This window comes from Lampetra fluviatilis, chromosome 8 (genome assembly GCF_964198595.1).
Source record: "Lampetra fluviatilis chromosome 8, kcLamFluv1.1, whole genome shotgun sequence".
Taxonomy (NCBI): domain Eukaryota; kingdom Metazoa; phylum Chordata; class Hyperoartia; order Petromyzontiformes; family Petromyzontidae; genus Lampetra; species Lampetra fluviatilis.
This window is the reverse complement of record NC_136282.1, coordinates 12,343,333-12,357,603: the sequence shown is the minus strand read 5'-3', so window position 1 is coordinate 12,357,603 and position 14,271 is coordinate 12,343,333. Positions and strand designations below refer to the sequence as shown.

Sequence of the window (14,271 nt, the reverse complement as noted above, 5' to 3'; positions counted from 1 at the left end):
GGATCGGGGAAGGGAGGGGAGGTTGAGGTGGTGGGATTGCTGTGTTCTGGAGAAGTTTAAGCCATAGGTTGGTGACAAAAGCAGTAGTCAGTCTATTTTATACATTTACTTTGCCTCTATTGTATGTTGCCTTTTCGCGGGTTGGGTATAAAAGAACATTATTTTAAATGTGCAAACTGAAAGTGGCAACGGCGTTGTTTTCCATAACAAAGGGTTCTTTGGGCGAGATCGCGTAAATATAAATGTGCCGTTAGACCCGCCACCACACAAGCAGTGTGTTGGGGATTAACGAATGGACACGTTTTGTTTACGTGACAAACCTTACTAATTGGGTGCGTTTCGGGTGGTGGCGGGTTTAACGACACATTTATATTGACACTTTGTTACGAATAATATTGATCGCGAAAGCCTACGTGTTAGACTCGCTTTCTTTCCGTGGCCTCGGAGCCAGCCAATCTCAAGTACTTAATTATAATTTGTTTTATATATTTGTTCCACGGTGAATTTTATAAAGCCGAGCGCTTCTCCCCATCACTCCGGCAAAGCGCCGTTTCGAGTGGAGCCACGATGCTGACGCAGACTTCCAGCCGCGCTGTGTACACACGCGGTGCTGAACGATGCCAACAAAGTAGACGTGCAGCTTAGCTGAGTTTGTTCATGAAGCGAGAGGCAAACGCCACTGGGGACGCGGGTTGGCCTGTGGAGAGTCCACTGACCGACGAAATGGAATGCCGATAACTGTTTTTTTTACCCTTCTATCTGGCAACAAAACTGACACTTTTTTTACAAGGAGTCATGTTTGCATAGACCACAATACCTGCAGTCATAATGCAAACAAAAAACAAAACTCTGATAATGTATGCACTGTCCTTGAAGTTGATTGGTCCACACCCGAGACAGCTTCCTTAGAGCCTAGTCTCACATGGTGTTGGACCAGATGACGCCAAAAGGCGCACAACTCAAAGACAATGCACCATCATTTTTTACTGGCAAATGAGGTTCCAATAGTGAAATGGAATGCCGTTTAACGTCCGTGACGAAACGACCCCCCCCCCCCCAGCTTTGCCCATGAGCCCCTATGTGTCCTTTTTTGTTTGTTATCATGTAATGTACAGCACTTAGCCTATCCACTGCTGGATAAAGGCCTTCCTCCATAGCCATGTGGGTCTTGTCACGTCGTTGCGCCACGCTACGTCGCCATGCTCGTCCGTACGGGTTGAGCGAAGTGCGAAAACCCAGCGGCCGGTTCCGATAAAACTCGTCACGATTGTTAGCCGTGGCCAGCAATCGAACTCGGGTCGCAGAGCTGAGAGCGCGGTGCGCTAACCGCCGTGCCACCGCTTCATCCGTAAGCCACCGAAGGCAGCTTTGTAATTTAAGTTGAATCTTGCAACGAGCACCTTAGTGAGAGTGCCTTTCGCTTAACTTGTGCAGTTTTACGTGTTTGTTTCGGCCGCAACTTTAGGTAACGTCCCATGGTGGCGAGATGTTTACTACCTCGCCTGGTATGCAGGAGGTTGTGGGTTCAATCCGGACCCCGGCCCCTGCTGTATATATGGAGTTTGCGTGTTCTCCATGTGGTCGCATGGATTTACCTCTGGGTCCTCCAGTGTTTCCCCAACACATTTAGAATCAACATGCGTTGAGAGTATTTGGCAGCTATAAATTTCCACATAAGCCACTTCATTGAGCCTTTCATTTGTGGCCAGCTCGCTTCTGAAAACAAGCTAGTCAGCTCAATGAGCCTTACCTGGTAAAAGAAAAACAAAATTAGTTGATAGTGTTAATCTTTCAAAGCGACGCCACAAACACAAAGCACTCGCGACCCACTCGTGGCGATCGCCGCTGGAGGGATGGTGGAGAGGCAACGTGTAGATACGAGCATTCGAGACCCTCCAACGATGTGTAAATGCTGGCGTGCGTGTGCATCCCGTAAACGTTGACAGGGGTCAGGGAACCCAGCGCCAAACGAGAGCACATTAAACCGGTGTATGAAAGAGTAAGCATTTGTGCTACTTATAATAATGCAGTGTTCGCTGCTAACCTTTGTATATATTTTTGTTATTTCCCCCCCCCCCCCTCTCGCCTACTGGGCTGTATTATAATGGCAAATTTTTTTGTTTTGTATCGATGCCTAAACCTGTACGAAATAAAGAAGAAATTTGTAACGGTCTTGGCGTGGCATGCGTTGTCCCTCCCGTTTCGCGACGTTGTGTTTGGCCGTCACTAAGCGGTGAGCAGCGTGCTGGGCTTGACCCTACCAGAGGGGTCGTCGGTTCCATTCCATAGGCGCGGCAGTCGAAACGATGGAGCCATAGTCTTTGGTTCTTTTGGTAAAGTCACGTGGGTATAAAATAAAATAAGTGGCGACGCTTCGAACGCAACACAAGCGTTCGTCTTCAGGTGAAAATCGCGATAGACCGCGATGTCTGCTGCGAACAGCACGATGTCTGCTGCCTTGTGAAGAGAAGCTGTTACCAGCAAGAGTTTGTATACGTTTTTTTTTAGAACAAAGGTAGCCGAAGTAGTGTTAATGGGGTAATTATAGTGTAAAGGTAATAAATAGCGTGGCATGTTAAAGGAAATGAACTTAGACGAGCATCTTGATTTGAAGCTTTCGTGACTGCAGGAATCCATACTCTTTGGTTCTTTCGGTAAAGTCACGTAGGTAGAAAATAAAATAAAGACGGAGCAAGTTTCGAAACCGCTCCCCCCTCCACACACACACAACCGCCCAGCAGTATATAATACAGGGACACCACAGGTCAATCGCAGGCCACGTGTGGTGGCGTAAAGTGTGGGCCACTGCCAGATCTTCCGAGACGTGTGGACCAGCTTGCAAAAGGCAGCGGCCGAAATAGAGCGGGTGCCCATTCGCCAGCAGTAGCGAGTTGGAAGAAATCGCAGTCCTGCACCTTTACTATGAGTGCCCACAACTTTGGTATCCAACTCACATTGGCCAACGCTATCATTTCCACGCTTGCGAGAGTAAAACTTGGTAACAGAAGAGAACACACACACACAGAGTTTGGTACGTTACACCCTTTCTCAGTCACGGAAAAAAGCGACGGAGCGTTTTGCATACTGCGCAAATAACCTCCCCCCCGCTCACCCGCCTTCACTAAGCCACACTGACACAGCATGCTGAGGTATGGACAAACCAACAACCACGTCCAACAGCATTCGGAGGAACTTCATCCTACGGGCTGTAAATTATTATTATTTTATAAATGTATATCCCTATTATTAATTACTAAAAGCAAACGCTTTTTTGGAATGGGAGGGTTAATACTAGTCGAAGGAACTACAACCAAATTTTGGATGTTTTTTTAATAGAATTTCGCACAGGTCGTACATCTAAACTAAAACTATTAAATTTTATTTTACCAGGTAAGGCCCACTGAGCTATGTAGCTCTTTTTCCAAAGCGACCTGACCACAAATGATAGCTCAACGAAGTGGCTTATCGCGTGGACATTTATATCAGCCAAATACTCTGAAACGCATTTTCTTAAACGTGGTGGGGAAAACGGGGGGACATGGAGAACAATCCACGCGACCACGGTGAGAACACGCGAACTCCAAATATACAACAAGCGTTAGGGTCGCGATTGAACCCGCGACCTCCTGTATACCAGGCGAGGTGATTAACATCTCCTAGCCACCGTGGCGCCCCACTCACAGCAGTGACACGGCGCACGTGAGTGTTGCCTCTGTATCACCTCCAACACAAAACACAATTTGGAAGTCACGCACGTGACAGCATGCGCGCGCTTCGCTACATCATTAACAGCACTCTCAGCGCGTTCACTCATCTCGCCGGCTGGGGTCCGACGATTATGGAGGCTGGGTGTTAAAAAATAAACCCAGCAATTTAGTCGTTTCCATTGCTTGCCGTGAGTTTAGGCCGACGAGCGAGAGTAGAAATATATTCCTCTCTGACAAAAGTCGTTTTCCCTTCGACGGAAATGTCTCCATTATTGCCAAAACAGTTTCAATCCCTCTTTAAGCCTGAAAGCGATAATCATAAGACAAATTAAGAAAAACAAACACTGAAAGGTGCACAAAGCACCATTGAGAAAATGCGTGCTCGGATATACATTGAGAATTTTGGGAGGTCCTCAACCAGCAGTTGACCGATCATGGCTGATGACAATTGCAGTTTGTTTCCCTCCCTTGATGCAGCGTCTACATTACCCACAACATTCACCTTCAATAACACGCAGGCCTGTGACTTCACCCACCACGTGTCCCTCTCACTGATAAGGGGCCGTATTTAGAGGAATTCACCTTGACTGCTGTTTTTGGGTAGAAGTCGAAAGACAGCATGACTCACTTTAAATGTTTTGTTATATCATTCAACATCACCATTAGCCATGGTTAATCCAAAGTCAGTGTCATGGAGACACGAAACACTGGGGGCATTTTCCAGAGGATCACAGTTCGTACACAGCGGCCGTCCTCAAAATTTACTTCGGGGGTAATAAGCGTGACGAGGAGTATTTACACTTACTAACATCGTGCCTGTCGCACCGAGATCCCTGAATGAATCGCAACTTACGTGAATAATTCTTACTACTACACGCACAAATCTGCTTCACAGCGGACATTAACGACCCACTGACGTCATTCGCAAGTGGAGGCCCATCGTGTGTCAGTGTCCAAATTTGCCTAAAAAAAACGACACTGCTAAGTAACTCAACTGGGATTGTACATTGGGTAGAAAATGGCAGACTAATTCCCAAGGTCACTTGCAACCGAGAATATCCTGGTGTCTTGAATTCTCACCCGGTTAAAGAAAATAAATACTTGAAACTAGGATGAAGGCCTTCCACACCTGCCTGCATCATCTCTCAAAATCCTACGAATAATTCACCCAGCACATGCAGCCACAAGCTGATTTCACGGGCCGATTTTACTTCGGTTGATGTCCTCTTTCCATTCCTTGGCTTTCACACCGCGATTATAATTGGCCATTGACCATCATTCATTCTAGCCGTGTCCTGCCCAAGCGCCGCTTACTTTTATTACGTTTGCGTATTTAACCTGTGTATGTTTAAAATCACTGCGAAGCTTATTTTCCTTCATTGTCAAAACAGTGTTGACCTCTTGTCGATTTAACAAATATGTTTACATTTGCTTAAACAAAAAGTGTTACATTCAATGTACAATACAATTTGTATTCATGTGCAAAATGCATCACACGCCTGCTAAGAATATCCACAATGACTGACATCGCAAGTCTGGACTTCAAAATTCAAAGGAAGATCATTCAAATTCAGACGCTCTTATTTCCAGCAATCAGCAAAACACAAAGCAAAATAAAACAGCTGAACCATGCAGTGGTGATTTGATCAGCTTTTTATTAACAGAAACACCGATGAAAGGGGGCATTTGGCAATGTGAACATCGGACCATACACATCTCAAAATCATTTGTACCACAGCAATGCAGCGTATGAATAACCGAGAACTATTGCCACTAAAGCCTTCCTCGATTTACGGAGCCACATGCTAAGATTCGTAAGAGGTGCAGAAGCTCGAGGTGCAGCCGAGTGATGACTCGCACCACTGCTGGCAAGAGGGCGTCCGCAAAACACCCACAACGGAGCCCCCTCTAGAGGGTATTTGGCCTACTCTTCCACACTGGCATGGACATTTTGGAAGGGGTAGCAGTCTGCACAATTCACCCCACCACACGCGACCTACCGAACAATTAATGACATCGTTGGTAAATAAAACTAAACATTAATTTTAACCACCCATATTTAATAGCGCAACCTCTTTAACAGCTCAAGAAAAACATGCGGTGTGCAATTGCATTTTAGATTGAAGGGTCAAAATAATGCCCCACTGAGTGGCCTCATTACAGCACCTGGGCTATTTGTCACCAAAACACAGTGCCTTTCTTTACTCTCCATGTACACCACCCCCCCACTGGGCCACATTCACCGACTCTATCCCCATCACTATGTACAATAACGTCTGTAGGCAGGGCAGTCTCAAGTTGAGCCACGGACCATTTAGCTTGCCCGGGGACATTCATTCAATGGGCATGTTTGTACATGTTCGTCTCGTTTGGACGCTCCACTTTCCATCAGGAGCTTTGTACGCAATTAAAATATAGCATTCGATCATTTACATCGCTTTGTCCACCAATCATTGGGATGAAGGCTTCCCCAACGCCACAATGGTGAATGAGGTTGTTTGACCCTACTTCACCACGCCGGTTGGTGAAGGTGGTGGTGGTGGTTTGGGGGGGGCGGGTGTGGAGGTAGGTTTCAGATATCACTTGCCACCGATGCTAGCTGTGCCCAGGAATGGAGCCGAAGTGGCCGACTTCACGGCGCAGTGTGTGAGCCACTGCACCGCACAGGTTACATTGGTTGGCTGCATTCCGTCTGTACACGGTAGTGCCTCCGTGTGTATATATGGGGGGTGGTGAAAGGGTCTTGCGAGTCTAATATAACTCCCAGCAACGTTGCACTCGTACGATGTTATTAGTGCCCACAGATGGGGCGTCGAAGTAGGCCTACAATTAAGTTGTGCAGGGGGCTTTTTTTTTTTACAGGCGTCTTTCTCAAAATGCTGTGGCTGCTACTTGAATGAGCAATATAAACAAAATTATAGGTCTGCATTCACAAATGTTCCGCAGACAATGTATGCACAAAAAGACAAAGATCCCTTGAAGAACTTCTGCAAGACTGTTGGGGCAAAGTGCTGTTTACGAGCACCGATAAAGGCTGGCACGGTGGGGGGGGGGGGGGGGTTGGGTGGTTATCACCACGCCCTACCGCCTTTGTCTCCCTAGTGGCGATGTTTACACACACCAGGTATTCACTTGAGGCTGAGTCGACCTAGGGGAGACCCATGACCAGTTCAGATGTTCGTCACTGGTCTTGGTGGCCGTGAGCGGGAATCGAACTCGGGTCACCGGGTTCATCGCGCAGCGAGCTAACCGCTGCACTACCACTCCCCCACCGTACACATAAACACATATGTAGAGCGTACATATTGCACGCAAACAGGATGGAATTACCGCCAATGGGTGCAAAGGGACGTTGAAAGTCATTCGTGTTAATTCCTTCACCGGAGGACGCATTCAATTCAAGACGCAATTCGACGGAGCTCCTGTAGTTTATGCGAAGGACACTGGGTCACAGTAAGTGGAGCGACCAATAATTAGCAGTGTAGACAAACTAAGATCAATCAAGTAAAGGTGGCCAAGTGTTATCGAGTTTGTTGATGATAAAAAAAAACAAGTACGATGTACGACGCTCGCAAAACACGGGTCCATGGAGACGCGAGGTGCCGCGTCTTCGAAGTGGACACCTTCGGCCTGGGTCGGTGTGACCAGGAGGAATTGGATGTCACAAATAAAACGCGCAATTTTGCAATCGCTCAAAACCCTTAAAGAAAAAAAACCCTTTTAAAAGCAACTCGACGCCTTCATGCTTGCAAGAGTACACACGTGCACACAGACACACCAAACGCCACTGCACGCAGGCAAACTGCTAAATAGTTTGTTTCTGGGGACATATTTTTGGTTAAAAGACCCCACCGGGACTGGTTTCATGCTTGTTACGCAGAGCTTCTACGAGGTTTTAATGCGTCGTGTTTGGCGTTTTTTTCCCAGTGTCAATAATGCTCAACCTGACACCGTGTCAACTTTCACCGCGTCGTTTTCTGGACCGCCACCAAACTGCGATGCAGATGGCCCCCCCGAGACACACCGAATACTGGTGCTGCTGCTGCGTAGGTTTTCTCGTGGTTGTGCTGTGTAGCTTTCCGATGTGTTTTCGGGTTCTGCCATTTACTCGCTTGCTGCAGAAGCTCCCAGGACGTGGAACGAAACGTCGGACGTCATGCCGACCAACATTTGGTATGAATTAAACAAAAACACAATGGACAGCCACTTAATGTCCTTGCTGTAAGAAGAGGCCAATAATTACTAGTCGTGTAGCGATGCATCAATTCATCAACAGATTCTCAAGCGAACAATACATGGATATAGTTTTATATGCAAGAACCACTGTTGGTGTAGACATTGCACTTAGTTGATTGAGGACTCCTCCAGCCACTAGAGGCCACTACATTCAGCACACTGTAAAAAATGAAAGAATTGATAATTTAATCTCATCGCAAACGTGAATCGCAACAATTACTTGAATCGGATTCAGGGGTTAGCATTATTATATGTGGGATAGAGAATAATTTAGAATCTTATCTTAAAGGGATGTACAGAGTGTCTTAAGTAAGGCGTTTTACAGCATTCATAAAATTGTACATAGTATGATAACAATTTGAAATAAAGAATTGGGTTATTGTAGTTTCGATGCAGTAAAACAAAAGGGATTGATAAGGAGGTATTGGGATAGGCCTGGTCGTAGTTAGGAGGGGGGGGGGGGGCAACAGAAAACTGGGCAGCTGAAAAGTAATAAGGCATCATTGCAATAATTAACTTTTACAGAACAAGTGAGAACTCAGAACCTGGGACAGCCAAAATATTTCAAAAACAAAAGCGTGCAATTTGCCTGCCGCTCATTACGCACCCGTTGGGATGTCTGTGCACGAATGACGAGCGGAACGGCAGAGAATTGTCACGCTCATTAGTTGAACTCTCAGCAGAATAAAATACAAAGAAACAACCCAGGTGTGCCTTTAAATCGAAAACTTGTTTATTGAAGAGTAACGCAAAACGTTGCAGTGGACAGCTAGCTATAGACACCAGGCTTACAAAAGCAAAGACATGAACACAGACCTCAGGAATTATTTTTTTAAATGGCCAAGAATAAGTAGTAGTAGAAGAAGAAAAGTGTTGCACGGTCACGTTTTAGTTTTCGGTGATGTCAGTTTGGACGTTAAATATATATCCTCAACACTAATGGTGTTAGCGATAAACTCCAGAGAATATCACATCTCCAGTTGCAAATAAAGATGCATTAATGGAGGCTCACATCTACGCATGCATCAATGCCACATCATGACACATCCACCGCATTTATACAGCTGAAAACGAGGGACCGATAGGCAAAAACAGAAACCCAGAGTCAATCTTTAAGGACACGGAATGTGACCTTCCAATGAGGTTTAAACAGCAACAATGTATTCTCTTGCACCTTAACCCTGTACACACGTGGGATTGGGGCACCCGGCTGGCCACCTCCAGATACGAAGGATACTTTACATAATCGTGGACTTGGTGGAATCAAAGGATTAATTCACTCCAGTGGTATTCACTGCCTCGTCTTTAGAGCCTCCACCAGCCTGTCGAAGCGCACACACGCACACACACAAGGCGACAGAACACCGCGTATTAGGAGGCAAAGTACACAACCTACATTTACCTTGAGCTCACTGGCACAAAGGAGCATCGCTGTTTGCTTCATTCAAACTGCACCTGTCCTCCGTTGACAAGTGCATGAGTAACAGAGGTGATCGTGACAGCAACAGCTATTGTGGCATAGTCAGCAACTGCTCTACTTTATGGGTGGCTGCGGCGATGGAAAGAGGTCATGCTCCCAGGATGCGAAGATGTGCATGCAGAACCTTGGGAGAGAAAAGGTGCCAGATGTCATATTTGTGAGTTGCTCGCAAAAGGGCCTACCACTCCATGGCCTCATCGAGCCCGGTCCCCTTGGTGGCGGACGTCTTGAAGATCTGCCACTTGCGGTCCTTGAGGGCGGACAGGCCCAACGAGTTGGCCACCTCGGTGGGTGTCATTGCCTGCTCCATGTCCTGCTTGTTGGCGAACACCACGAGGATGGCCTTCTTCAGCTCTTCTTCCTGCAGGGGTTGGCACACACAGCAACAGCCGCCATTCGCGCCGTTACGTGACAGTGACGTCGCCATAACAATTGTGCCAGGCTAGGTGCACCGAGGCCCCGTGAAGTGTGGAAGGCTCGCTTCCGGCAGGAGGTCATGGGAGAGACCCATAGGTTACAGGTTAACTGACTGAAATGAGTGGAAAATGCACCATCGGTGCTCCGCACTGTGTCAACTTGCGATGTTTTACTCAGCCAATGCCCTGCTCATTGTGAGAATCAATTTCCTGCCCTCCGTTATTATTGGGAAGGGCGATCTTGACATTGCTGGCACCAGCCATCGGAAACCCCAATCAGCTCCGCATCCTTCTGTACCGCATCAGCCCATCTCTTCTCCAGCCTGTGCCGCACCCATTTAACCCCCTCGATCTGGCCAAACGGAAGCCGCTTAAGGCTTGTGGTGGTTGGGCATATGGGCGACATGACACGGCCAATGCAACCCGCCTGTCAGAAGAACTTACTGATGGGACTTTGTCCATCCAGATCCCATTGGCACGCACGCACGCACACACGCACGTGCATGCACACACGCACACACACCGTGACTTATTATCTACTTATATAGCCCTCCTGTCAATCAAGTGCTGGAAGAGAGCCTTCCTGCACCTTTTGGGTCACGGGGGGATATTTGACCACACTGCACTGTGCTGGTCATTACAGGTTGGTGAAGGTGAGGAACAGACGTTGGAGCATAGAGCAGTACAACAATGTATTTGGCTGTCAACCTTGCCCTAGAGCAATATAAAACACCTGTTTTTATACACGTTGGGCGCCCATCCAATCACTATCCAGTCTCCATCCTGCTTAGCATCTGCAATCTGATGTTTGATTACATCTTCATTTGCATATTTAAAAATGCAAATGCAGACAATGAAAAGTACTTTTGACAAAGGCAAAGAAAGCTAAACATTTCCATTATTTGTAAAATAAACAATTTGACACACAACAAATGTTCTCAAAAAATGCACAGCGTTTGTTCAATTTTGATTTTTATCAGCCCAAAATCAGCAATGTTTGCTGTTAAGCTAGCAGCGCATACACACCGCAAACATGGTTCGCCAGAAGTGGTCAGTGATTTTTGCAGGAGGGGCCCAAGCCTTTCTTTCACATCACACGCTCTCAATGTCTAGGGGGCAGGTGCCTTCAACCTCAAGTTAATACGTATTTGTCCGTCTCAATTCTCTTACGTTTACTTCTGGGAATAGAGCGAGGCAACTACATCAAGGCAACCCACGTCAGCATTGCAAGTGCATCAATGCTATCAGATCAAGTAAAACCGATCTCGTAGCACGCATTCCTTTACCTCAAGCACCCGATTACGATCTCGCGATCGTAACTGCAGATACTCGCATGATGCCATTCTGCAGAAGAATCCTCTCCTTAGAAATTATAATTTCGGCACCAGTAAAACTTTTAAAGGCCTCGTTAAAACATTTTCATAAGCGTGTCCCTATTTTGGCAGTGACGACATCGCACAGAGTGAAATGTGGACACTTTTAATAGCCTACTTCTACCATTCTTTGCCAAACATCCACGTTAACCCATTCCTAGCCAAAGCGTAAAATAAAGCACTCGCTCTGTATGTTTCAAAGGCACACTCAAGCTCTTGGGTTGTGCAATTGCGAAGACGCACTAAGACACATTCGCAGTTTGTCCGCCAAAGCTTATTCCATGTCCAGCGAATGACCAACCACACGCAGAGAAAAGAGAAAAAAAAACTAATTTGGCATCATCTTCTTGGTTCTTTCGGTAAAGTCACGTAGAAGGGAAATAATAAAATAATAAAACATAATAAAATAATTCTCACGACGTTTCGGCCACAACGCAAGCAGCCGTTCTTCACCTGAGAACGGCTGCTTGCGTTGAGGCCGAAACGTCGTGAGAATTATTTTATGATGTTTTATTTTTATTATTTTATTATTTCCCTTCTACGTGACTTTACCGAAAGAACCAAGAAGATGAATCCCTGCAGTCACGAAAGCTTTAAATCGAAATTTAATTTGGCATCGACAAAATGCGATTGCAATTTGGGGAGATTTAGAGTTGAACAAGAGCTCGACATTCTGCAAGCACAATTTCACTTCCCTAAACTGTCCGTGCCCGCACGGTTATCACCGCCTCGCACGCCTCGTCCGGCCATGTCAAACCAAAACCACGACCAGCTGAAGCACAGAAACTCCACGAATTACTTTCACAACACAACGCGCACGCTACAGTTACAAGAACGCATGCCTATCCAGGTTCGTGCAAATCCCACTCGTAATTTCTGACGCCTCTCTTTTAAGTGTTAACGTAAAAAAAAAATACGCCAGCTTGTATTCTGCGCACCAGGACCAGCAATCGGTTAATTTATCTATCACACACGTGTAAAACTGTTCACGCTGCCACGAGTTCGATTACGGGGAATACGGCCGTAATTGTGGGTTAATCTAGTTGAAAATATTTAAATACTCATCAACGATGCATGGGAATTTAATATTTGTTAATCTCGATCCACACCCTGAAAAAGTATCCATAAAACAGTACACGTGCTGTGAATCAGAATGTCGAAGCCTAATTCAAAATGAAAGTCTTAAAAAACAACTAAAGGCACTTTGGCAGCGAGATGCGCGGAAATAAGGGCTATGATGAGAGTCATTATTTTGAACAGGTGCGCAAAGTCACGGCAATGCAACGATGAAGCATTCGTCTTTACATTAACAGGCGGAAGGAATGACGGTAGTTTGCATAAGGGGAGCAGTACATAAGCTGTCACTGCATTTTATCATGTCATCATCCACATTATCTTCACAAAGTGCAAGATTTGCATCTACCTGGCCAAAAAACTTGGCCATCATGTTTAACTACCTATAGCTTTAGAAATGTCTTGTTTTTGCATGACAAACATATTTTTGACACGTTCGAAAGCAAAAAAAAAGTGTGTTTGAGTGGTACTGGCCGGCAAATTCCACGCGAATGGGTTAGGGTTTCGCGCCGGGATGAGACACGGGTTCCCTTTAAAAGTTCCGACCATTTCGACAGATGCTGGACAGCAAGGATGTGAAGCACGCAATTTCTCACAGGGCCTCGTTCATATTTCGCAAGATATTGGGAAAGGGCATGTGAAACTCGCTGTGCCTCAGGCCGGTTGTGGAAGTATACGGTCCCACGGATCTATTGCCAATAAAACCACAGTTGGCACAGCCGGCACACACTGGAAAAAAACTTACCGCAACGGCTAACGTTTATCTCAATGCAGCATAATCTTACCTGGTCAGCACTTACGATAGCTCGATTAACATTCAACCAGACCTCAATCAAATCGCCAGAAACGGTAAAGCACTGTGCGATTGTAGATGGGCAAATATCTCAAAGTAAAAACGCACACACTTAACCTGTGTGTATTTCATTTCATGCACAATTGTGACATATAAATGTTCAAAAACGCTGGTATACAGACGTTGGGCACACCTCCAGCATGGCCACGAGCTCAGACTTGGAGATGCCCATGCGGTCACGATCGCAGCTGTCGACCACGTAAATGATGGCGTCCGTGTTCGAGTAGTAGCAGCGCCAGTAAGGCCTGCGTGAGATGGACATTAACATCGAAGAGGCATAAGAGTAAAAATAATAATTGACGTCACGAGTTCATTCAGGCAAGCCTTGGCGAGCCTCAAGACTTGTTCAGAAGGATCCTGCACTGGGAAATTTAGCCGATTATTGTTTCATATATATGCACAGATCTTGTCACTCCACTGCTGGATGAAGGCCTCCCCACGCCGTGTCAGTTATGGGGACTGTTTGGCCCTATGTCACCATGCTCGTGGATTGGCGAAGGGGGTTGGGTTGCAAACGACCAGTTCGGATACCACTCACCAGAGGTGTGGACTCGAGTCATGTGACTTGGACTCGAGTCAGACTCGAGTCATGAATTTGATGACTTGCGACTCGACTTGGACTTGCATAACAATGACTTTGTCCCACCTATGAGATGTGGACTCGAGTCATGTGACTTGGACTCGAGTCAGACTCGAGTCATGAATTTGATGACTTGCGACTCGACTTGGACTTGCATAACAATGACTTTGTCCCACCTCTGCCACTCACCACTGATATTAGCCAAGGCCAGGAACCCAACTCGGGGAGCTGGGTGTTTATCATTTGCTATAAAAGCAGAGGACATAGAAATCCAACATGGAAGGGGATAACTCTGAAAGGTCCACACAGATGGGTTTAAGATTACATTGCCGAAGTGCCATCTCCCATCCACTTGGCAACCCAAAGCTACAACACCTGGCTATTCCTCAGCAGTTTCCAATTCAGGTGCTAACCAGGCTGAACCTGCTTAGGTCCCAATATCTGATGAGATTGGGTACATTCGATGTGATTTATTCTTTGATATGGATTTGGCCAACATTCCAATGCAGGACCCTCCTGAAAAATAGTTTTGAGAGTCAATGAAGCGGTCTT

The 14,271-nt window shown here is 46.3% G+C and overlaps 2 protein-coding genes across 2 annotated transcripts in view; both read right to left on the bottom strand.

Annotated features, from left to right (window-relative positions):
• The window catches only part of BET1L (Bet1 golgi vesicular membrane trafficking protein like), a 355,770-nt gene that overhangs the window by 99,678 nt on the left and 241,821 nt on the right, over positions 1 to 14,271 (bottom strand). The gene's annotated exons all lie outside the window — the stretch shown is intronic.
• ARL1 (ARF like GTPase 1) overlaps positions 8,659 to 14,271 on the bottom strand; it is a 40,128-nt gene continuing 34,515 nt past the window's right edge. Inside the window, exons 4-6 of the mRNA XM_078859176.1 lie at positions 13,273 to 13,384; positions 9,606 to 9,784; positions 8,659 to 9,265 (exon numbers count right to left, since the gene is read on the bottom strand). Of these exons, the coding sequence (XP_078715302.1) occupies positions 9,235 to 9,265; positions 9,606 to 9,784; positions 13,273 to 13,384 (322 nt within the window). The 3' untranslated portion in view covers positions 8,659 to 9,234. The remainder of the gene's footprint in view (positions 9,266 to 9,605; positions 9,785 to 13,272; positions 13,385 to 14,271) is intronic.